The sequence below is a fragment of the Bos mutus genome, chromosome 16, assembly GCF_027580195.1.
Source record: "Bos mutus isolate GX-2022 chromosome 16, NWIPB_WYAK_1.1, whole genome shotgun sequence".
Classification (NCBI taxonomy): Eukaryota; Metazoa; Chordata; class Mammalia; order Artiodactyla; family Bovidae; genus Bos; species Bos mutus.
This window is the reverse complement of record NC_091632.1, coordinates 50,921,153-50,946,178: the sequence shown is the minus strand read 5'-3', so window position 1 is coordinate 50,946,178 and position 25,026 is coordinate 50,921,153. Positions and strand designations below refer to the sequence as shown.

Here is a 25,026-nt window from a genome sequence, read left to right as displayed (position 1 = left end):
TGAGCACCTAAGCACAGGACAGGCCTATTTCACTCAGTGGGCGGGAGAGGAATAGGTACATACCTATGGCTGAGTGCTTTTGCTGTTCACCTGAAATTATCACAGCATTGTTTGTTAATCAGCTATGGACTAATGCAAAATAAAAAGTTTAAAAACAATTTAGGGGAAAGCAGAAGGGAAACATGAGCCTAAGTAGTTGATCATTTATGTGTGTGTTTTTATGTATACATGTCTAAGAATCAACACACAAATTAGATACTAATGTGTATATGGAATTACTAACATTTATGAATCACTGGATGTGTTTAAAGAGGAAAGTAATCTATTTTTCAACGTTTATGTTACTGAATCCAAGCTCATATTGCTCACTGAACAATAAGCCAATAAGTCAAAGATGAGTTATTGGGGCAAGGAAAAGAACCATCTTACCTGAATGTGAATTCATGCCTCTTTTATACTGAAAGAAGAGGCAGTAAAGTCAAACACTTACTGGTTCCAGTCAGCCTCCAGAAGAGATATGTTCATTTCTTCTTTCCAAAAGTCTTTCACAGGTGGGCCTGGTCAGGATGTTTCTGGACCTAAACAAAGTTATATTAGTTTAATGTTTAGTTATTTTAGTTTAAACTCCATTACCTGGGAGTCAGTGTTCCCAGAGATGGGTCATTATGTATAGTTTAAGCTTATAGGTAACATCCCTTTAGTGATTAACTTATAATAGAGTACAACGTTTCTTCCCTAGTACAGTCATATTTATATTACTCAGCTCTTTAAACTTGTGGCAAAAAAATTTTAATATATATCTTTAAAACTATGGGAGTATACATAGTTTTTCAAAATTCTATTAGGAAAAATACTAGAAAAAAAATTGAAGACCCCTACTGTAGACCATGGACAGCCACAAAAGGCATGGTCAGACTTGTACAAGCCTGGTAATGACTATTAGTTCTACCTCTCCACATATCTGGAGTCTAAGAGGCTCTTAGAAGAACTCAAAGAGGATTGCTTTACCTTTGTAGAAGTTCTCCTTTCAGTCAGAAATGCACACCCTGACACTTTGTTAACACTAAGCTCATCTTTTAAGATCCAACTTATCCTTCATTGCTTCATGAAGCCATTGGGATTTAATTTTTCTGGTTTCCAATCCAATTCCAATGTTCGCTCAGTCGTGTCTGACTCTTTGAGACCCCATGGACTTTAGCCTACAAGGCTCCTCTGTCCATGGAATTTTCCAGGCAAGAGTACTGGAATGAGTTGCCATTTCCTTCTCCAGGGGATCTTCCCGAGCCAGGGATCGAACCCGGATTGCCCGCATTGCAGGCAGACACTTTACTGTCTGAGCCACCAGGAAAGCCCACTGGTTTATTGTTGCACAATAAACTTATGATTACATATCATCTTACACTGCCCACCTTACACTTATGAGTTGGTCTTGGCTTTACAAGAGTATTGTAATCTCCTTGAGGGACCACGTGTCTCTGGTTTCTCCTATAAGACGTGCTCAGCAGACTGTTGTTGTTTAGTCGCTAAGTTGTTGTTTAGTTGTTTAGTCATTTCTGACTCATTGTGACCCCATGGACTGTAGCCCACCAGGCTCCTCTGTCCATGAGATTTCCCAGGCAAGAATACGGGAGTGGTTTGCCAGTTCCTTCTCCAGGGGATCTTCCCCACCCAGGGATTAAACTGCATCTCCTGCATTGGCTGGTGGACTCTTTACCACTGAGCCCACTCAGCAGACTAAGAGGCACTTAATATGTACGTGATCAATTCACATCTTTACAGGGTAAGCAAGGTCATCACACTTCCCCTGTGGATGTTGTGCGGTAATAGAAGTTGCCCCACAGTACAATAGGTTGTGTAACAACAAAATCCTGAGTTTTGAAATCAGCCAGTCCAGTCCTGAGTTGTCAAAACTATCTTCACCGTCTCTTACCCATTTTGAGCCATAGACTGCTTTTCTCAACAACAACAAAAAGGATGGGGGACATATTCCATAGAATCATTGCCTTGGGGTTTGTTTCATAATAGATGCCCAGTTTGCAATAGTCACCTTCCCCTTTCCTGTCCATAGTGTCAAAAGAAATAGAGATTTAGGCTTAACATCAGTTAAAAAGTATGTGTAACACAGTTTTAATACAGTCCATGCATTTTCATCCTCCCAGGATGTGTTCTGGGAATCAACTAGAGTATAACAAGCAATTAGGACTCAGGATTGAAATCCATTAGTAAATAAAGTATTAAGGGGGGAAAAAGGCTGATATGTGTATTTTGCAAGAAAGGGATGTAGTTTAGTTCTGTTTAAATGAGCCACACTGGAAGACTATATCTGTGTGACTAGGGCTGCTGCTTATATGCACCCATGCTACTGGGAGGACCTAAGCAACGCAAGGTTTGCTGTCTCTAGGTCTCTACTAACTAGTCATGGAGCAGAATAATAGTAATTTAATTCAGGACTTGAAGCCCATGGTGCTTGCTAAGACACAGGCATAGTCAAAGATTAGATAATATTTTATATAATAATAATATATATTATATAATATATATAATATATTATAAATTTATATATTATATTTATATCTTGGGACTTCCTTTGTGGATGCAGGGGATGTAGGCTCGATCCCTGGTCGGGGAATTGGGATTCCCACATGCTGTGGGGCAACTAAACCTGTGCACTCCGGAGCCTGAACATCACAGCTAGAAAGAAGCCTGTGCACTGCAAGGACGAGCCCTCTGGCTGCATCTACAACCCAGTGCAGACAAATAATACATAAAGAAAAAAATTTTCTTCGACCGAAATAATAAGGGAAATGTAGTCAAGTCCTGCATTCTGACGTCACAAAGCTGGACTCCTATTTCAACGCTGAGCACAACGAGGCTTTTAGTGAGACCTTGTGCACCTTTATGACTTCCCCCATCTCACCACACCTTGTTCTCTGTCTCTGCGTTATCTCGTTTTTTCATAGGGCTTCACTAGTTTACCTGTTTTACTTTCTGGGTTGTTTTTATCTCTTCTCTTTTACCCTCCGGACTGTGATAAGGTCCACAAAATGCTTGCTTCACTCACCACTTTATGCTGAGTTTCTAGCACAATGATTGACACATGTACTTAAGGAATAAATGAGTGAATATATGAAAGTTAAAATTATACTAATTTATTGTTTAAACCATAAGAGCACATTTATTGGTCTGTAAAGTACACTGAGATTTGTTAACCTACAACATAATTATTTGCACTAAACTTCTTTGCCAGTAAAGGATTAAATCATGCTGAAATTGAAGGTCTAGCTAGGCTTTAACATCAAGTATTAATACATAATTAAATGCCATTATACTTAATAAGAAAGTTTGTGAATTAAATAAAACCAACAGTATTTTGTTAGAGTCAATTTATTGTGTCACTATTTTTAGATTTTCTTCTAGAATATACTCAGTTAAAGAAGATAATACCAGTTTTTCAGAAATAAATGTAAAAGGTGAAAACTAGTCATCACTAGTTCTGAAGACAGCATATCTAATTGGATATTATTTGGTCTCCAGAATTTCCTATTATATTTAAATTTAAACCCATCCTTTACTATTATTATCACTATTTTCTGAATTATTTCCTTCTACCATATTCCAAAACTTGATCTTTCAGTCACTTATGTATTTACTAAATACTCAGTCATTTATTCAGTGAGCGTTTATTGACTAGCACACGTATCAGACACTGGGAGTAATAATGTCCTTGTAACAAAATATTTATCATGGTATAACCTAGTCTCCACACTCCTACCAGTTATCATGACACCAGTTTTATTTTCATTCCCCATCAGAATCACTTTTCCTAGAACCGTTCTTTTTTTAAGCACTTTAAATGATTTAAAGCACTTTTTTTTTTTTAAAGATTATTTATTTTTGGCTATGCTGGGCTTCATTACTGCACAGCACTTCTCTAGTTGGGGCAAGCAGGGGCTACTCTCTAGCTGCCGTGCACAGGCTTCTCATTGTGATGGCTTCTCAGTTGTGGAGCCCTGACTCTACAGTGCTCGGGCTTCAGTAGTCGTGACTCCTGTGCTCTAGAGCACGGATTCAATAGTTGTGGCACACAGGCTTAGTTACTGTTCGGCATATGGGATCATCACAGATCAGGGATTGAACCTGTGTCTCCTGCATTGGCAGGTGGATTCTTTATCACTGAGTCCCCAGGGAAGCCCTCCTAGAACCATTCTTGATCCATGCATTCAACACATGTTTATGCCGCTATGTTCTAGGGATCTCACAATTTCATTTTCTCCCTCATGTTGAAGGGGTTAGCGGTCTTTCAACCGCTACTTGGTCCTTCCAACCAACTGACAGGAGGAAACAAATGACAAGCCAAGCAGCTGACTATCCCACTCCACCCCGCTCCACCCCACCCCACCCCATTCCTTTAGCCACAGGAGGCACCTTTTGATCCAGTGTTGCTGTGCTAAGATGATAATCTCCTTAAAGTAACTTTTTCCCAAACCTTGAGCTGCTCAGTTCAGTTCAGTTCAGTTGCTCAGTCGTGTCTGACACTGCGACCCCATGAATCGCAGCACGCCAGGCCTCCCTGTTCATCACCAACTCCCGGAGTTCACCCAAACTCATGTGCATTGCGTTGGTGATGCCATCCAGCCATCTTATCCTCTGTCGTCCCCTTCTCCTCCTGCCCCCAATCCCTCCTAGCATCAGGGTCTTTTCCAGTGAGTCAACTCTTCATATGAGGTGGCCAAAGTATTGGAGTTTCGGCCTCAGCATCAGTCCTTCCAATGAATACCCAGGACTGGTCTCCTTTAGGATGGACTGGTTGGATCTCCGTGCAGTCCAAGGGACTCTCAAGAGTCTTCTCCAACACCACAGTTCAAAAGCATCAATTCTTCGGTGCTCAGCTTTTTTCACAGTCCAACTCTCACATCCATACATGACCACTGGAAAAACCATAGCCTTGACTAGACGGACCTTTGTTGGCAAGGTAATATCTCTGCTTTTGAATATGCTCTCTAGGTTGGTCATAACTTTCCTTCCAAGGAGTAAGCGTTTTTTAATTTCATGGCTGCAATCACCATCTGCAGTGATTTTGGAGCCCCAAAAATAAAGTCTGACACTGTTTCCACTGTTTCCCCATCTATTTCCCATAAAGTGATGGGACCAGATGCCATGATCTTAAGTTTTCTGAATGTTGAGCTTTAAGCCAACTTTTTCATTATCCTCTTTCACTTTCAAGAGACTTTTGAGTTCCTCTTCACTTTCTGCCATAAGGGTGGTGTCATCTGCATATCTGAGGTTATTGATATTTCTTCCGGCAATCTTGATTCCAGCTTGTGCTTCTTCCAGCCCAGCGTTTCTCATGATGTACTCTGCATGTAAGTTAAATAAGCAGGGTGACAAAATACAGTCTTGACGTACTCCTTTTCCTATATGGAACCAGTCTGTTGGTACATGTCCAGTTCTAACTGTTGCTTCCTGACCTGCATACAGGTTTCTCAAGAGGCAGGTCAGGTGGTCTGGTATAATTTTCCAGTTTATTGTGTTCCACACAGTCAAAGGCTTCGGCATAGTCAATAAAGCAGAAATAGATGTTTTTCTGGAACTCTGTTGCTTTTTCCATGATCCAGCAGATGTTGGCTCTTTGATCTCTTGTTCCTCTGCCTTTTCTAAAACCAGCTTGAACATTTCTGTCCTTTATGGAGCCCATCTTTGCATGAAATGTTCCCTTGGTATCTCTAATTTTCTTGACGAGATCTCTAGTCTTTCCCATTCTGTTGTTTTCCTCTATTTCTTTGCACTGATTGCTGAGGAAGGCTTTCTTATCTCTCCTTGCTATTCTTTGGAACTCTTCATTTAAATGGGAATATCTTTCCTTTTCTCCTTTGCTTTTCACTTCTCTTCTTTTCACAGCTATTTGTAAGGCCTCCTCAGACAGCCATTTTGCTTTTTTGCATTTCATTTCCATGGGGATGGTCTTAATCCCTGTCTCCTGAATAATGTCATGAACCTCTGCTAATTGCCCCCAAAATAATGTCTTACTCAAAAAAATGTTTTTCTTAAACTATGTTAATGAAACTATGTATCTTGCTTGGAGATCTGTTTTCCTTCAAGGCATGACAATTGTTTTATGGATGCAATATATCTTGCCCAGAGACAACTCTTACCTAGTCTTTGCCCCTTGTGCAGATGTGTATGTTGGGGGAGAGAAACTCAGGTGCAACTCTCTCAGCCTTGGGGTGTTTCTTTTATCTGTGATCAACAGCTTGCTAACAAGTATAAGATGCCTTGCTAAAAACTGGCAAGGGAGTGTCTTTTCTACCCCCTTCTGATGTCTATGTCAGAAGCTTTCTCTTTCTCTTTTATACTTTAGTAAAACTTTGCTACATAAAATCTCCAAGTAACCAAGCCTCCTCTCTGGCCCCAGATGGAAATCCTCTGCTCTGGAGGCCAAGAATCCTGGTGTCATCCACGGGTCATAGTTGCAACATTTCACTATCTACCCATATATTTTGTAGTAGATTTTTGTCTTCATTAACCACTCCCTTTATTCACCAGGCAGGTCAGAACCTCCAAGTAATTCTGACTCCACTCTCCTCTCTGTTCACATTCAAGAAGTTGGAGGATTCTGATGATATTAATTGCTGAATGTCTCTGGAATACAGACTTCACTGTTCATACCTATGAAAATATCCTAATTCAGGCTCCATCATATCTTTCCTGGACTATTGCAAAAGCCTGCTAGATGGTTTCCATGCATTGGACTGTGTTTCTTATTCTATACAGCTGCTTCAATGACTGTTTTTTCAGAGGAAAAATATAGAGGAAGAAAAGGAGAACTTAACTATTGTCACTTCTATGCTTAAAAAGCATGACGATGTAATGGATTTATAATTTACTATTTTAAGCAGAAAAAGGCCAAAAAGGAAAAGAAAAATAGGAACAAACAACCAAATGAAAACTTTAGCAAGAAATTAACAGCCTTTCTTAGTAAGACCCTATCTGCTCCTTGTGACGTTATCTTTCCTTTCTAGTTATTCTCTGAGCCCCAGTGTCTCGAATCCTCTCCTCATTCTTAGACCATTTTCTGTCGTTTATTGTCTCCATGTTCCAGGACATAATTCTTCCTTCTTCCTGGAATGCACTTCTCTTGCCTTATTCACAAGTGCCTTTTTCTGTGATTCCTACAATATATTGTATCAAAATTGTAACCCTTACTTCCTGTATGGTTTTTACAGTTGCTTAACTCATCTGCCTCCCCTCTAAAAATCTAGATTTCTGAGTTTCCATCATCGTTGAGTTACCAGTGTAGGCCCAGTGCCCTGCACACAGTAGGTACTTAAAAGGAGCTTAATGCATGAATAAATCACTCTCTCAGGAGGGGCAGAGAAATAAAAGAATAATGTTGTTAAAGCCTAATTGTTGTGAAACAGAGGCATAGATGAAGACACAGTCTCACAGACTTCCATCCCTTGTCAGAAGTCATGCATGTGACAGTTCATAGGCTGACAGTGCTAGTAGGTAGGTTAACACAGCTCCTGTGCAATTTGACCATCACTTTGGTCAGTTCACACCTGTGGAACCTACTTTGACATCATCTCTATAGCTGAGTCAAACAGTTGAGAGAAGTGAAAACCAAGAGATGACTGTTCTAGTGACTCTTCCTGAACCACTCCAGAGTTTCTCTCTGGAATTTTTCTCTCTCAGAAAATTTAACACAACAGCTGCACCATTAGGCCAGAGCTGATTTTAAAGCTTTTCTTTTTGTCCTGCTGTAATTCGCATGGGCTTCCCTGGTGGCTCAGTGGTAAAGAATCTGCCTACCAATGTAGGAGACTCAAGTTCAATCCCTGGGTTGGAAAGACATCCTGGAGAAGGAAATGGCAACCCACTCTAGTATTCTTGCCTGGGAAGTCCCATGGACAGAGGAGCCTGTTGGGCTACAGTTCATAGGGTTGCAAAAGAGTCAGATATGACTTGGTGACTAAAGAACACACGCCTTTTCCACTCCATACTTTCTGAGTAGATGTATCTCCAATTGAATTTCTGGAGGACTGTGAGGCATATTTCTTTTTAGATATTTTGGCTTTGGGGGCACTTTGTTGGTTCCAGATGCTCTGTAAGATACTTCGGTGATGAATGTATCACTCCTGGTGGGTCTTCCCGCACTCCCCTGCACCCCCACCATGCCCTGCTATGCTGTCCCACTTTCTAATCTTGCAGGGATTGTTTCCATCATCACCCTAACCAGGCTGGCGTATGAGTGTTATATTTGCGTGATCCATGCCAGAGTGATCAATTTCCCCCAGGCCTGGAGGACCATCCCTTGCATCTGGCTGTCCTCAACAGTGTGGTCAGGAGCATCTCTCCTGGGCTGGAACAACCACATCCTGGACATGCATGGGCCAGGCTGCACGGGGGACTGGCCATCCAAGGACACCAGCCACTCCTCCTTTGTGCTTTTCTTGTTTCTTGGCTGCCTGATGGTGTCATTGCTCATTGTCACGGCCATATTCTGTTTTCCATTCAAAATGTGAGTCCAAGACTATGAACACCTGTCCCTCAAACTGTCCTGGGTAGAAATTTTCCCTCAGAAGAGAATTATACTCTTCCCCCACAGCTGGTGCAACTCTCGGGTACTTCCTGTTTGATAAAATTTTGCACGGTGAGTCACTGTCTACAAAAAAATCAAAGAGGACTTTACTCTCTCTACGTCACTCTCTAAACCAGAAAAAGGAAGGAAAAGTTTCTGGATGGACACAATCTACAACCCCCAAAACCCTACATTCTCAAGCATTCTGAGAGTTGAAAAACTCTCATAATGGGGATTTCGCACTTCCCATAATTTTATTCACCGAATCTGCACTAGAGAATGGCACAGTATTTTGTCTGGAAATCACCTTTTGAGTCATAAACGACAAGAACTGACCATGGCAGGTTTCTTGTTAAGTGCTAACAAGAAGGAAGTCTAAAGATTATAGTCAATAAGATAAGCTGGAAAAAAACCACATTGGAATCCCAGCATCTGTACCCAGTGAGCAGTGAGACTTTCTGTTATTATTGTCTAGTAATCTTTGGATCTCTGGATGATCCACTCTGTGTGTGTGTTAAGTCACTTCAGTGGTGTCTAACTCTTGGTGACCCCATGAACTGTAGCCTCCCAGGATCTTCTGTCTGAGGGATTTCCCAAGCAAGAATACTGGAGTGGATTGCCATACCCTCCTCCAGGAGATCTTCCTGACCCAGGGATTGAACCCAAACCTCTATGTCTCCTGCACTGGCTGGCAAATTCTTTACCACTAGCACAACCTGGGGAGCCCAATCTACTCTCTACTTAGTTGCTATTGCTATTACAAATCATCAGTTCTCATCATACTCTCTTGTCCTACTATGCCCCACCTCATTGTTATGAAACAATCATGCTTCTTATTTGTTGGGCAAAATAAAGTAATTATCAAGAAATTCCTCAACTCCTTGCCTCCATGTTCAAACTCATTGTTAGACCTCACTCTTTAGTTGCAAGGTAATGGGAGAGATCTCTCAGGACCAATCTGATTCTAGATTCTTGTTTTCTTCCCCACCCCCATTCTCTACCTCAGGGACCTCTCTCAAGTAATAATTTTCTCTTTTACTTATATCCTCAATTTCTCCCTTACTACTGGCTCAGTATCTTTAGCATGGTGGTGGTGGTGTAGTCACTAAGTCGTGTCTGACTCTTGCAACCCCATGCCAGGCTCCTCTGTCCATGGGATTCTCCAGGCAAGAATACTGGAGTGGGTTGCCATTTCCTTCTCCAAACTCTAGCATATAACCATGCAAATTTAATTCAAAATATATCCTCAACTCTCTCTAGCTTATCACTTTATTTTTCTCATCACTGTTAAAGAAAACTGATGCCACTTCATCACTACATAAGCATTTATTTGACCAATATTTATTAAACATCTAAAATGTACCAATTGCTTGCTGTTATGGGCTGAATATTTGTGTCCCTCAGATATTCAGTGTGATGGTGTAGGAGATGGGGCCTTTGGCAGGTAAATAGGGACATACGAGAATGGGGTCCTGAGGGTGGGGCCCTCGTGATGGTTCAGCGCCCTTCTAAGAAGACAAAGAGAAACCACTCTCATTCTCTCTCACAACTGACAGGATATAGAGAGAATGTGGCTATCTACAAGCCAAGAAAAGAGGCCTCAGAATGAAAACCTTACTGGCAACTTGATCTTAGACTTCCCAGTCTCCAAGTCTGTGAGAAATGAGTTTCTATTGTTTAAACCACTCAGTAGTAATGTGTTATGGAAGCCCAAGCGAAGACAATTACTATTTAATGAGGATACATAGTGAATAAGGTTGAGTCACAGCCTCAGAAAGTCTGCCATTTAGTAAATTCACATATTTATTCCTCAACCCATTGCAAATTGGCAATTCCTTCTTCTACCACACTCTCACAGAAACAGCACTCATTAAGGTCATTGATGGTCTCCCATGTTAGAGCCAATGGACACTTTTCAGGTTTTTTTTTTTTTTTTTCCTGGAATCTGTGGCATTGAGACTTGTGACATTGTTGACAGCTCCCACTTAATTGTGAGTTTCTGCTCTTAATGTTTCTAGGACCCCTTTCTCTGTTATTTTTGTTACTGACTCTCTGGCCCCATCCTATTGTCTCATTCAAGGGCTTCTTTTCCTTGGGCCTCTTTATTCTTCAGTTCAGTTCAGTTCAGTTGCTCAGTCACATCTGACTCTTTGTGACCCCATGAATCACAGCATGCCAGGCCTCCCTGTCCATCACCAACTCCCGGAGTTCACTCAGACTCACGTCCATTGAGTCAGTGATGCAATCCAGCCATCTCATCCTCTGTCGTCCCCTTCTCCTCCTGCCCCCAATCCCTCCCAGCATCAGAGTCTTTTCCAATGAGTCAACTCTTCGCATAAGGTGGCCAAAGTACTGGAGTTTCAGCTTTAGCATCATTCCTTCCAAAGAACACCCAGGGCTGATCTCCTTTAGAATGGACTGGTTGGATCTCCTTGCAGTCCAAGGGACTCTCAAGAGTCTTCTCCAACACCACAGTTCAAAAGCATCAATTCTTCTTGCTTTCCTCTTAATCCATTCACTTTATACTGCCACCAGATTAATTGTTCTCAAGTGAAAATTTTCTTACGTCACTACCCGGAGTAAGTCCTTTAAGGGTTCCATTGCCTTCATAATTAAAAATAAGGCCTCTGAGCTGACTCTCAGGTCCTGCATGGCCATCTCATTTTTCACACACCAGTCTCATCCAGTCTCATTTTTTCCACACACCATCCCTTTAGCCACCTCAGGCTCCAGGCAACTGTAGTATTTTTTGTCCCCAGAAATTGACATGTTATTTTACCTCTTTGTCTGAGCCCATTTCCTTTCCTTGGAACATTTTGTCTCTCCTGCTTTTCTAAACTCCTCCTCACCTCAGAAGGGCTGAGATCAGGATCTACTTGCTATTACCTACCTCTGAACTGGTTCTCTCTCCTGTATATTCCCATGGCCCTCACCAGTCATCTCCCTCATGGCATGTATCACCTTCGACAGCAGTATATTTATGTACTAGTCAGCCTTGCTGAAGAGTGAACTTCTCAAGAGAGACCCAGTCTTATTTATTTCTACATACATGCAATAGGGACAAGCAACTACTTTTGGAAAGAGTTACAGAGGGCATAGGAAGAAGTGGTGAAAGTACGAAGAAGTATGACTGGGTCTCTGCTGCCATATCAGTAAACAGGTGTTAGGGGAAACACACTGACTGAAAGTACCCACTTTGACCAGGCACCAAAGTCATCATTTCCATGAGCTATTTTATGACAGGAGGTCCCAATAAGGAACACGGAACTAACAAGCCACTACCAACCGGAAGAATTTGGGAAAGGTCAAAAGGAGATGCCACATGTCCTACCACCTCCCAGAATCCTGCTCGCTGAAATGCATCTTGGATGAGCAGTATATGCACCCCTAGGAATGACCCCGCATCAGACTAATTAGCCAGAGTCAACCTGGAAACTAATCCCGTTGCCGAAACTGCAAGACATGTGACAGAGCCAATCTCCTGTGTTCTTTTACCTTGCTGCTCTCTGCCTGGGCTTCCCTTCCCAATAAAATCTCTTGCTTTGTCAGCCCAAGTCTCTGTGGACAATTCATTCTGAGTGTTAAACAAGAGCCCACTCTCAGGCCCTGGAAGGGGTCCCGCTTCCTGCAACACAAGAATGTCAGAGTCACCAACAATCGCAGCCACCACACATTTATAATACTAATAGCAGGAACTTCTGTTACCAAGTCCAAGATTGTTCCGCAAGCCACACAACATGTCAATAAATTGGGAGACAAAGTTTTGGGATGAGGAATTAATGACTTTATTTTAAAAGCCAGGAGTTCCAGAAGATGGCTTTCTAATGTCCTAGAGAACCATCTTGCTGGGGTTGGGATGCTAGCTTCTTTTATAGAACAAAGAGTGGGGAGATGAGGAGGTAAACTAAAAAGGGCGTGTGTGTGTGTGTGTGTGTGTGTGTGTGTGTGTGAGAAGTCGCTTCAGTCGTGTTCAACTCTTTGCAACCCTATGGACTGTAGCCCACCAGGCTCCTCTGTCCCTGGAATTCTCCAAACAAGAATAACTGAAGTGGGTTGCCATGCCCTCCTCCAAGGGATCTTCCCAGCCCAGGGATTGAAACCATATCTCTTATGTCTCCTGCATTGGCAGGCGAGTTCTTTACCTCTAGTACCACCTGGGAAGCCCCCAAAGGCCATAAGTTGCAAATATTTCCTGGTTTCAGCCAGACTCTGGGATGGGATGTGTAGGATATTCCCACTGACTGTAATAACAATTCTAAGACCTACCAATAGAGGCTTGCATTTGTTAGGTAAAATTTTATTAAAATCAGAGTTTAATACATCAGAAAACATTTTATGTTTAGTAATGATAACGAATACAAAGTTAATAATTTATTTACAATTCTTACTGCACTATGCAGATTACATCCATTATCTTTGCAAAACTCCATGAAATAGATACTAATATTATTTTATTTATGGATTTATGAGCTAGGTTCAAAGGAGTTAAAATTTACTTACTTCAGGACACTTTGGTGCCTGGATTTGAACCTGGTTTGCTGTTGTATATTTTTACCAACTGATATGTAATCTTGATACAAGGGAAAAAAACTCTTAACCTAATTAAAGGCACATTAGTAAGTACACCAAGCTGAAACTCTGCTAGGAAGGCCCTTGACTGTCTCTGCTTCCCGCAATATCCCCGGATTGTAGCACAAGTTGCCTCACCTCATAAGGGCTCATTGAATATTTGTGGAATGAATTAATGTTCAAAATGCCTTAAAGAAACACATCTAGCTGCCTTCATGGAAGGTTCATGCAATTTGAATCTATGGATATTATATGGCATTGAAAGAGGCTTATGTAGTAAAGTTAATAAGAATTATAATAAGTAAAAGACATTAAATTCCAGGCTTAATTAAGTAGACTGAGCATTACCACCTAACTCCACATCAGCTAATAAGTAAAAAAGAACAACCCAAATTAAATTAATCCAATTTTCCTAAATGTCAATCCAGGTTAAGGGCCAGACTTTTACTTAACATTCAACTTTATTTTCTCCCTGCCGAGTTTTAAAGAGCCCTCTTGCAGCTCTTATGTTTCTAACTGCTGAGATGCCAGATACCGGCTAAAGACCTATCTGCAGTTGGGAGAGAAATGCGTTTAAGATCCAGTGTGAAGTCAAAGAAAGACAGGGACAGGCCAAAGAAAAAAGAACTTTTAACTCTTCTTCCATCATTTTTATCATCACTAATGATGAATCATTATCAGTGGGTGACAGTGACAGAACCAATGGGTCAAAGGTTGATGTAATCCAAGTTCATCCTTTATTGGATTGAAAAACAGTAATGAAAGATGGAACTTAAATCAGATGCTATTTAGACTATCATTATAAGGACCATTTTGGAATTCCCCATCTATGTAATATTAACAGAACTTTTGTGATTCAGAAGGGAATCTGAATTGCTCTTGGACTCTTTGACCTCAGGGAGTAATCGAGCAAGACGGATTCTTTTAATTCAGTGGTTGCTTTATACAATGGAAAATCACTTAGGGCACAAGGTGCGTATCAGGCACCATCAACTTCTAACATGTCAGAAATTTGCACTTCAAATACGTATTTTTTAAATGACTGAATTTTCCAAAGCACATAATGTATTTCTCAAAAAGAAAGAAAGAAAGAAACCCTTGGCAGTTAAAATGATTTTGTTTCATACACATGTGTGAAATTGCTAGAAAATCTCGGATTTTCTGTAGTGTTGGGTCCTATTTAGTGTCATGTCAAATGTTTGCTCAATCAAATTTATCAAAGAGGCAATTCTAGAATGAAAAAGAAACTCAGTTCCTTAATTTTATGTGAAACCAAAGACTGTTGCTCTGTGTAACATGATAAAGAGGAGCTTCAGACAAACTGTTGCTGAGCAAGCTCTAGAAGATACCATTGCAAAGCAACACACAAGGGTTTCGCTGGTGGCTCAGATGATTAAAAGCAACACACTCACACACAAATGATGGATTTCAAGGTGATCAAGATTTACAGGTAATCATGCATTAGCAGTGGATGTACATGGTGAAGCCAGTGTTGATGGAAGAGAGATGTCTCCATCTATTTCATTTCAAATCTGAACATGGTAGGATTAGCCTCTCCTCCTAGTGATTTCTCATAATTTTCCAAGAATTCTAGATTTAGAAAAAAGGTTCCAGCAAAAACCAAACAAAGCTACATTTGAAGGAGAATGAAAGTAACTGTAGGACTGTATTCATGAACTGTGTTATTTAATCCTCATTGCTTTTCAATCAATCCACTGCATAAATTGTGGTCAGAGCATGAAGAGGCTGTTTTTTCATGAGTCATTATTTAGACTAAACATGGATTGTTAGGACTCAAGGATTTCTTTGACAATGTAGGAAAGTGAGTGAACCATTTCATTTCCTAATTTTTATTTCTTACATGACTATTCTAAGTGGTGTTGCATCTTCATAATTAATCACACTTGAAAGAAAGTGAAGTCACTCAGTCATGTGCGACTCTGTGCGACCCCATGGATAGTAACCTGCACCAAGCTCCTCCATCCATGGGATTTTCAAGGCAAGAGTACTGGAGTGGGTTGCCATTTCCTTCTCCAGGGAATCTCCCCAACCCAGGGATCGAGCCCAGGTCTCTCACATTGTAGACAGACGCCTTACTGTCTGAGCCACCACTTGAAAGACTGCTAAATGATTCAGTTGGCCTATTGAAGAAGGAAGAACCAGAAAAAAAGTATTCACTAAATGAACTTTTTGCTTTGTTTTTGAAGAAACAGATTTATTTTTTGTTTTCTCTGAATTGTTCTTTATTCCTGTATTTCTAAATCATATTTAAGTTAATACTCTAAGTTATAACAACCTAAGATCATGTATGACAACAAAAACAAATTCCAACTGTCAATGCAAATGAGCATGTCTATATAATCTAGAAAAGACAAAAGTTCTCCACATAAAAATTTAAGTTGTCTGATTTCATACATTTCTTTAAAATTGAATAATATAGTTTGAAGGTATTTGGTGGAGATTTTAGGAGGAAAAAAAATTTTTTCCAGGCCTTGTTTTAATTGTCAGTGATTCTGAAACTTTAGTATTTCTGTGAAAATTATTGACATTCTCAAAAGAAATATAAAATTGCATGATTTGGAAGAATAATGATTTCCTGTAAGATAATTAATGCATTTAACATAGTATATCCAATAATTTAGAAATAATACAGAGGCCCAGAGACATTAAAAACATGTCCAATGTCACACGTTTAGTTTATATTGAATCTTGGAGCAGAGCTTTGCTTTTCTGATTCACAATCTAGTGTTCTAAATGAACTTTTAAACATCAAGTTTATCCCTGGTTTTGCAGCATATAGTTTAAGAATGTTAATAAGTTGCTTCTGAAATGGAATAAACATGGCTTCCTCTTTCTATGAAACTGTTTCCACCTTTATGTATATAGATATTTAATTTATAAGACTCTTCCTAACCTTTACTTAGTATGGCTTTAATAGTCTTTAAATATGGTTAAAATAGTATGTTTTATATTATGACTTTTAACACAAATTTTTTTTAATTAAAAAAATAAACTTATAAAATCCTCAGAAGGTAATACTGGCATTTGAAGACTGGGAAATAAAACTGATTCATTCTGAACTCTTGAGAAAGCCCCCTTTGTTTATTTATACTTCTAGTTTTAGCAAGAAAATCTGAGCCCTGTGTTTGAGTGAGTTTCATCCAAGTGATGAAAAGTACAATTAATACTAATCCATTAGGCAAATTGTGACTTTTAGTCTCAAGTGTTAAGTCAATCCTATCATGATTTCCATTAAGTCCTTTAAAGAAAAGTATGATCGTGACTTCTTGAGATCTCTAGGGCCTTACTTTTTGAGAAGTGAAAGAGATCTTAGTCATTGTGCTTTTATATTTAGAATGATGTGACCTAACAATAGTGCTGTGGGAAAACTGCATTTTACAACTGAAAATGATGGGTTATTTTTTCAATAATTACAATAAACTTGCAGAGAAATTCTACACTGAATTTGATTATAAGCTGATAAATATCTTCCATTAGTGAATTAAATGATAGTGGAAACATGATTTTGTTCCTGTTTTGGTTACAGAGAAATCAAATATTTGCTACTTCAGGATCTTTTTATCACTTGCTAGTGACATTGGGAAATTGTTCTAGTGACTCCAAGGAATTTACAGGGAAACATGTCCTGTATTCTGGAAGTAAGTGACCCACTCTGATGGTCTTCTCAAGTAGTCCAGGGGTCTCGGTGATTTGTAGCGCATAAGTAGGTAGGTACCACTGACAGCTATCAGCGTTCCCAAGAGAAAAAGTCCTCCATTTATCACCTGTAAAAAGAGTAAGAACTTTCCTTTTATTTGTTCAGAGATTAAAATCTTGAAAATAGACTTCATTTTTAAACAGCATTGTTTACTTTCCTATTTATTCTTCAATGTGAAACAGATTTCATTGCATGACCACAAGGTGAAGTCCTGCAATGGCTGGTAATTTGAAGCTTCCTGCCTTTCTCACTCTCCTCTCTCTTCCCAGAAATTCCTGAATCCACATGTTCTGTATAAAGAATTCTTAGCATTCAGTCTTTGTCCAGCCACAAAGAAATCCACAATTGAAAAAAAAAAAGAACTATGAACTCTGTCTTGGAAGAAGCCAGAAGTGATTCAGTCATTGCTCAGACCCTGCATGAAGTGTCCCTAAGAAGATTGATGGGTCCAGTGAACCTCTGTGACTTGGAAGATGCACATTCAAAGATGCACCTTCACCATCTACAGTCTATCAACCATACAAGCCAAGGTGTCAAGCCTGGGTTGTGTGCATTCCCGTATCATCCTGGCCTCTAACATTACACCCATGGTCCTACATTTAACTGCCTTTTGCTATCTCTTTCCCCTTTGGACTTTTAGCTTTTTGAGGCAGGGACCTTATTTTATTCATCTCTGTATGAATAAATCTTGATTCATTACAATCTAGTCTCTATACAGCAAAGTAATCTTTCTGAAATCCACACCTGAGACTTCAAGTCTCCTTTGTCTTCCGATTTTCCTTAAAATAATATTCATGGTGTTTCAGGTCCTACTTGCTATTCCAGCTCCTTCTCTTGTCATTCTCGCACATATGAGCTTCTTCCAGCTCCACCGAATACTTGCCACTCTGAACGTCTGAGAGGTTTTTTCAACCTCCACCCTCCTTCCCCGAGTCTATGACCATTCCCCTCAAGGGCAGTGCCTCTCCACTGCAAGTATCCATTTCCTGTACTAATCTCTGAGCTATACAAAGGGTAGGGGCTGCCTCATGTTCATCACCATGCCTAGCTCAGTGTTTACGTACTAAATAGAACTATTTATTTAGTCAATGAAGTTGTAACATTTCCACAGTGGAAGATCAGGAATCTGAATCTCCATATATGGCATCTGTGAGTCGACTGCCCAAAATTAATGTGGTATAGCATTACATTGGAATTAGATTGTGTTTTATAAGTAATTTGACTTTGTCCTTTTTTTTATGTTAAAATCATAGAAATCTCAGTATTGGAGGGAATCTCATTGCAGTCCCATCTTAAGTCATTGACAATTACTACAATACTTAGATGTTTTTCTCAAAGAACAAATATAATTTTGTATTACTGGTTTTGTTTTTTTCAGAAATAGAATCATTTGTACTTGTTGTTCAGTTGCTAAGTTGTGCCTGACTCTTTGCGACCCCACGGACTGCAGCATACCAGGCTTCCCTGTCCGTCACTATCTCCAAGAGTTTGCTCAAACTAAAGTCCATTGAGTCAGTGATGCCATCCAACCATCTCACCCTCTGTCACTGTCTTCTCCTCCTACCCTCAATCTTTTCCAGCATCAGGGTCTTTTCTAATGAGTCAGCTTTTCACATCAGATGGCCAAAGTATTGGAGCTTCAGCTTCAGCAACAGGTCTTCCAAAGAATATTCAAACCAGTCAATCCTAAAGGATTTTGCCCAATTTTATAAGTTAAACCCATAGGAGTATTGCATGAAGAAAGTTAACTGCTAAATAAAAGTAAAAGGTCATGCTGCTAAAATAAAAAGTTTAGAAATGTCAGCATCAGTTTCTTTTTTGAATTTCTTCTCTTCAAGAGTTGCCTCTTCTTTGTAATTTTGTTCATTAGGGATTCTGTCACCTGTGTAGCCCAGGACATTTTTTATTGGAAGGCAAACACTTGGTGTCTGTTTCATTATTTCCATATTTGTCTGAGGTAAACATAACCATAACACTGTAAACTTCAACATATCAAATTACAAGTAAGTGTAACTTGTTCCCACCTTTTTCTGCCAGTACCAATGCAGCACGGCTTCATGGTATCTTATTCTGGAAAAGGTGACCTATAAAAGTTTAAAAAGTATTCTTAAGTATTTTATAATGACTAAACAGAAGATTAAAATGAGGAAGTGTCTTAAATCCAGACCTTACCATTGTATAAAGAGGAATAAAGGTAGATGGCATAATAGCATGAAGAAGTCTCTCTATGTTCTTTCGGAAGATGAACCACCTTGAGTTGACATGTGCTCGCATCTGTAATAATGTAAGGAGTCTCAAAGAAAATCTTTTAAAATGTACCTTTAATTGTTTACTACAACTTATTATCACTCTTCATTCCCATTCACCACAAAGCCAGATTCAGAGTAGTCAAATAAATTCTTGCTTCCTATCCATTTCAGTCATTTTCTTTTTAGCCAGTGTCACAGGACAGTAACTTGAAAAGGTATAGCAATTATGCAAAACCTGTTAGAACTCTATTTTGCTCGAGGGTCAATTCTATTTCAGCAAGTGTTTGCATGAATCTGTGAGTTGTCTGTGAGCCCAAAGATTTGATTAATTTCTGTTATTTCCTGGTCAGTTTGCAACATTATTTTGGCAAGAAGAGATCCGTTTAAAGCTATGCCTCTTGGTTTAGTCCATATTCAAGATAAATCTTATGTTATAATTGTCTTGTTTTAAAGACAAGGCAGGATATCTCAATGAGAATTCCAGAAGCTTACAGAAGCTTACCTTCACCACACATGAAAAAATTCTGCTTAAGTTGAAGTCTACTTTATTTATTTCTGTCTTCAGGAGAGATGGAAAACAGCTACACTCTTCCTAAAAATTTATCTTGTAAATTTTTTTCATTTGATTGAAAAACTATAACCATAATCATTTACCGTGAGTTTTCATGTGACTGGCTCAAAATGGAATTGTGGTTTTCTTCTGAGTATTAATCTACTGACTGTGAATTTCTTTGGTGTTAAGTATTTCTTTCAGTACAAAATCCCCCAAAGACTATTTAATGCTACTTTAAGTTCACAGCTTATAATGTTAAGAATGGGAAGGTTATTCAATGTCTCTTAAATTTTCCAAATATATTAACTCATATCAAAAATATTCTTTCATTAAAACAGTGTATTATTAACTCTACTAAATGTCTAAGGCTAGAGCTTATGAATGATCAGATATTGAAACCAGACACTTTTTCATTTTTGTTACCTTCTAAATGTCCCTGAAATACAGATGAAGAGGGTGTGTGGGGGTCATTATCACTGTCTCTGCCTTCATATTTCAACCATGTAAAAAGGAATGCTCTCTGTGTGTGTGTTTTCTTTTTGAACCTATTCTTACACAGCATGCATGAGATGGGGCTGGAACAAGGAAAAATTAAAGAATGTTTGTTAGAATATCAGTGCATGATCTTATTGAAAAGAACAAAACCTTCTCACTTACCTCTATGTAATTGTACATGGATAGGTCTGAAATTGCATGGTCATCTGGAATTCTAAGTCTTGAGAATTCTGGAAGACACATACCTAGAATCCAAGTTAAATAAGATGTCTTTCCCAAAACAGTCTGTAAAAAAAATGGGCTGAACTCTATACAGTTCAAATTAAATGGTGTATTCTCTACCAGTGTTCTCTCTAACCTTGTAAAGCTATGGACAACAAAGCTGTATGACCAACAATCCATGAATACTGAGCAATAACACATGGACATTTCCCATCACCTATAGTTTAATAAGACTTCCCTGTAGCTCAAACGGTAAAGAGTCTGCCTGCCATGCAGGAGACCAGGGTTCGATTCCTGGGTTGGGAAGCTCCTCTGGAGAAGGGAATGGCAATCCACTCCAGTATTCTTGCCTGGAGAATTCCATGGACAGAGAAGCCTGGTGGGCTACAGTCCATGGGGTTGCAGAGTTGGACACGACTGAGCAACTAACACACACATGCATAGTTTAACAAAGCTTATGATAAAGACTATGAAATATACTAGATTAGTAAATCATTATTTTTTAATTCACAGTTGGAAAGCAGTTCATATAAATGACTTTAAAGTGATTCCAAATCCTTAGATGTTGCTACTCTTCTTTTTGTTCTTCCTTGCTACCCCCATGTAAATTTGTTTCATTTGAACCTAAGTCACCTGTTTCTGTAGTGTGTGGTTATCACATTCACCTCACATGTGAAATGTCCCTGATTCTAAACCAGGTAGAAACAGTCTTCTCTTTGGGCTTCTCTGGTGGCTCAGACAGTAAAGAGTCTTCCTGCAATGCAGGAGACCTGGGATTGATCCCCGAGTCAGGAAGATCCCCTGGAGAAGGGAATGGCTATCTGCTTCAGTATTCTTACCTGGGAAATCCCATGGACGGAGGAGCCTGGAGGGCTATAGTTATGGGGTCACAAAAAATCAGACTTGACTGAGAAACTAACACTCACCTCAGCTCACCTTGTTAGCTTAAACATTAGCTTCTTCATTATTCTCTTATCTCTCAGAGGAAGGCCCCATGTTTTACTCATGTTTGAAAACTTAAACTGATATATGGTAAATACTGAATAAATATTTGATAAAGTAATGATTGATATAACTTCACAGGGCCAAACAACTCCCATTTTGGGGAAGCCATTTCTAAAGTCTGAGAGTGCACGTAAGTACAAGTCCCAGCTTCATCACTTTCTAGCTACTTGGCTTTGGGCAAGTTACTTAAGCTTAAATTTCCTCAGTTGTAAACCAGGCACAAGAATAGTACTTATGCCCCTTGTTTTTCATGAGATAATACATTAAAAAAAACCTTGCAAGATCCCCAACACATATTACATGTTCAGTGATCTTAGTTATTATTGTGATAATTAGTTTTATCTATCTCTTATAACTAAAACCAATATTGACAGTATGTTCTGCTATATAAGCTCTCAGTCTAACTCCACCATTGTCATCACATGCTAACTAATCACACAAGGGCTAAGAAGGGAGGAAAGAAAATGCCTCTGGATCCTGAGCATCTGAGTGAGATAACTGGGAAAGGAAGTAAGAAATCCAGAAGAAATTTACCCTAGAATACATAATCTTTTCAGATTCAGATACTATAGTGTTCACTGACACCCTATAACACTTAAAATTCTTTTTACTCTGAGCTTACTTTATTCCAGCCTTTTTTTTTTTTAACTTTTTTTTTTTTTTTTCTTGAGGGATAGGTGATGTACAATATCCCAGAAGGTGCCATGGTAAAGAATCCACCTGCCAATGCTGGAGACCCTAGAGATTGGGGTTGAGCCCAGGAGTAGGAAGTGGTGACCCACTTTGAAAGTCCACAGACAAAGGAGCCTGGCAGGCTGCAGTCCTTGGGGTTGCAAAAGAGTTGAACACTACTGAGCCCACACAAACAGTCACAGTCACATTACATGAGTTACAAGGGTATAACATAGTGATTCACAATTTTTAAAGGTTATACTCCATTTATAGTTATTATAAAATATTGGTTATATTCCCTGTGTTGTACAGTATATCCTTGTAGCTTATTTATTTTATACCTCATGGTTTGCCCCTCACCTTACCCTTTTACCCACTAGTAACCACTAGCTTGTATCTGTGAATCAGGCTTAAAAAAAAAAAAATGCTTTACACAAGTCATTTGATTTAACCTTCACAGCTTTCTGAAATTGGTACTATCCCCATTTTATTGATGGAAAAAAAATGAGACTTTAAAAAGATAAAGTGACTTGTTCAAGGTCACAGGGCTAATAAGTTAGCAAGTCAAGACAGGAATCTGGAGAAAACAAGAAGGCAGAGGTGTAGGTAGACATGGAGTACAACTCTCTCCAAGAATACATCAGGAATGCACCTTCAGACACAGAAGTGCATGCAGAACACCAGCTGAGAGTGGACAGGAGTACCTGACCAAAGGAAAAGAGTATATAGAATCACGCAAGACTTGGCAGGATGAAGGAACTAGGGGAAAAAACAGGAGTGTTAGTAGGACTGGACCTGCCCTCAGTGGGTGGGGTCACTGAAGCAGGGGTCCGATCCCCACATCGGGGCAATTGTCTGAGTCAAAGGAGAAACATTTAAGGCTGAGAGTGAAACAGCTGATCTGTGGCAGCTGAAATGGAATGAGCATCAGACAGTCCTTGCTGCAGCCATACATACCTCGGAGAAGGACACAGGTCTCCTGCAAGGTGCAGTGTCTGGGAGCTGAAGTTTAGGGATTGTGGAGCAATCCCAGGGTGAGGGCTACTGTTGACTGTGGAAAGACAGATCAAGGGGATATGAGGGAGGAAACTGTGGTGGGAAATGCCTGTGGAGGAAAGCCAGGCAGCAATGGAAGCAAGGCAATACTGCTGTGTCACACGTAGGGTGCGGAGCCATCACCACAGCCTCTCTCTCTCCACACACCAGCATCAGCAGCTGAACAATAGAGAGGCTGGCCCATCAAACGCCTGACGCACTGAACTACAGAGCAGAACCCCACCCAAGGTGCTCCTTTAAGTGACTGATGTGCCTCTGATCTACAGAGTAGGACCCCAGCCACAGGGGCCCCTCTATGTGCCTGATGCATGGAACAACAGAGAAGGACCCCAGGCAAGGGAGCCCTCTAAGTGCCTGAATGGACAGAGCAACAGAGAAAGACTGGCCAAAGAGGCCTACTGATCATCAGCTACTAGAGGCTCGAAACAAGACTGTTAGGGCCATAACTCCTATGGTGGAGGCAGTCCATGTTCCTGCACACTTGGTGCTGCCAGGGTCCCCACAAGCCAAGCAGCTGCACCACCTTCACACTCAACTCTCACTGGGGCAGAACTGCCACAGGCAAAAAAGTCTTGCGCAGGGTCGCTTCGGTTGTGTCTGAGTCTTTGCGACCCTGTAGACTGTGGCCTTGGCACCCCACTCCAGCACTCTTGCCTGGAAAATCCCATGGACAGAGGAGCCTGGTAGGCTGCAGGCCATGGGGTCGCTAAGAGTCGGACACGACTGAGCGACTTCACTTTCAATTTCACTTTCATGCATTGGAGAAGGAAATGGCAACCCACTCCAGTGTTCTTGCCTGGAGAATCCCAGGGATGGGGGAGCCTGGTGGGCTGCCGTCTATGGGGTCACACAGAGTCGGAAACGACTGAAGTGACTTAGCAGCAGCAGCAGACTGTGGCCTGTCAGGCTTCTCTGTCAGGGAGTGGGGTTCTTCAGGCAATATTGGAGCGTATTGGCCAATACTGGTTGCCATACCCTTCTAGAGCACTATATTTCCTGCTGTCCTAGCTGCCAACTCCCCTGAGTACCTGGTGCTGCCAGAACCCCTGTGACCCAAGCAGATGCACCACCTCCAAACATGGTCCTCACAGGGGCAAACCCAAGTCCTCCAGGGAAGCCTCAGGAGCAAACCCCAGTGGATGACCCACATACAGAGGTGATAATAAAACCACAATTGAAACCCAGGGGCAGTGTGGCTAAGGAAGAAGACCCAAAACCTTCCCACCCGGTGTACAAGCTGCAGATTAAATCCACACGATCAACTGGACAGAATCTGTGTCTATGGAATATACAAAAGGTCACTGAGAGTGCCCACAAAAGAAAATGCACTAGTTCTGATAGCTGTGGTCATTGGAGGCAAGAACACATAGGAGCAGGACCAGATTAGAATCTGAGCTTCCCCCAAAGCAGGTCCAGAGATGAGCACAGTGTTGGAGGGCATCCTAGGGAGGTGAGGTGGACTGTGACTCCCAGTGAGGGAAAGGACTCTGACAGCAGTAACTCAAGAAAAACATTTATTATTCTTATGTTTTAACTTGTTGTGTAGATTCTTTTGGATCTTTTTTCTTTGTTTTTCCTCCCCACGCCCCGACCCGCCCTCCCGCCCCCCCCCCCCCCACCGACTCCCCGACCCACTGCTTCTGTTGTAGTTGTCAACTGGCACTATGAAATCTAATTAAGCTTTTGAGATTTTTTTTTTCTTTTTCTATGTCACATTTTTTATTGTTGTTATAAACCTCTGCCTCTACATTGGGCTTTTGCAGTTCTGTGGAGTTCCTCCCTCTTTTTCTCTTTTCTCTTCTTTTTAATTTTAATTTTTTAAACCTATTATTATTTTTTCTACATTTATTCCTTTGTTTGCTTTTCCTACTATTCTTTTCCCCTTGCAGTTAATCTTGAATGTATATAA

At 40.3% G+C, this 25,026-nt stretch overlaps 2 protein-coding genes across 2 annotated transcripts in view; one reads left to right on the top strand and one right to left on the bottom strand.

The window, feature by feature from the left end:
- The first annotated feature begins 8,171 nt into the window (after positions 1-8,171).
- OPN3 (opsin 3) lies at positions 8,172-13,896 on the top strand. The gene is given in 5 exon segments (XM_070384407.1): positions 8,172-8,466; positions 8,469-8,518; positions 9,991-10,022; positions 13,576-13,769; positions 13,772-13,896. Coding segments are annotated over 5 exon segments (696 nt in total).
- KMO (kynurenine 3-monooxygenase) overlaps positions 12,896-25,026 on the bottom strand; it is a 71,708-nt gene continuing 59,577 nt past the window's right edge. Inside the window, 5 exon segments of the mRNA XM_005897200.2 lie at positions 12,896-16,792; positions 16,795-16,932; positions 18,890-18,949; positions 19,038-19,139; positions 20,325-20,407. Of these exon segments, the coding sequence (XP_005897262.2) occupies positions 16,730-16,792; positions 16,795-16,932; positions 18,890-18,949; positions 19,038-19,139; positions 20,325-20,407 (446 nt within the window). The 3' untranslated portion in view covers positions 12,896-16,729.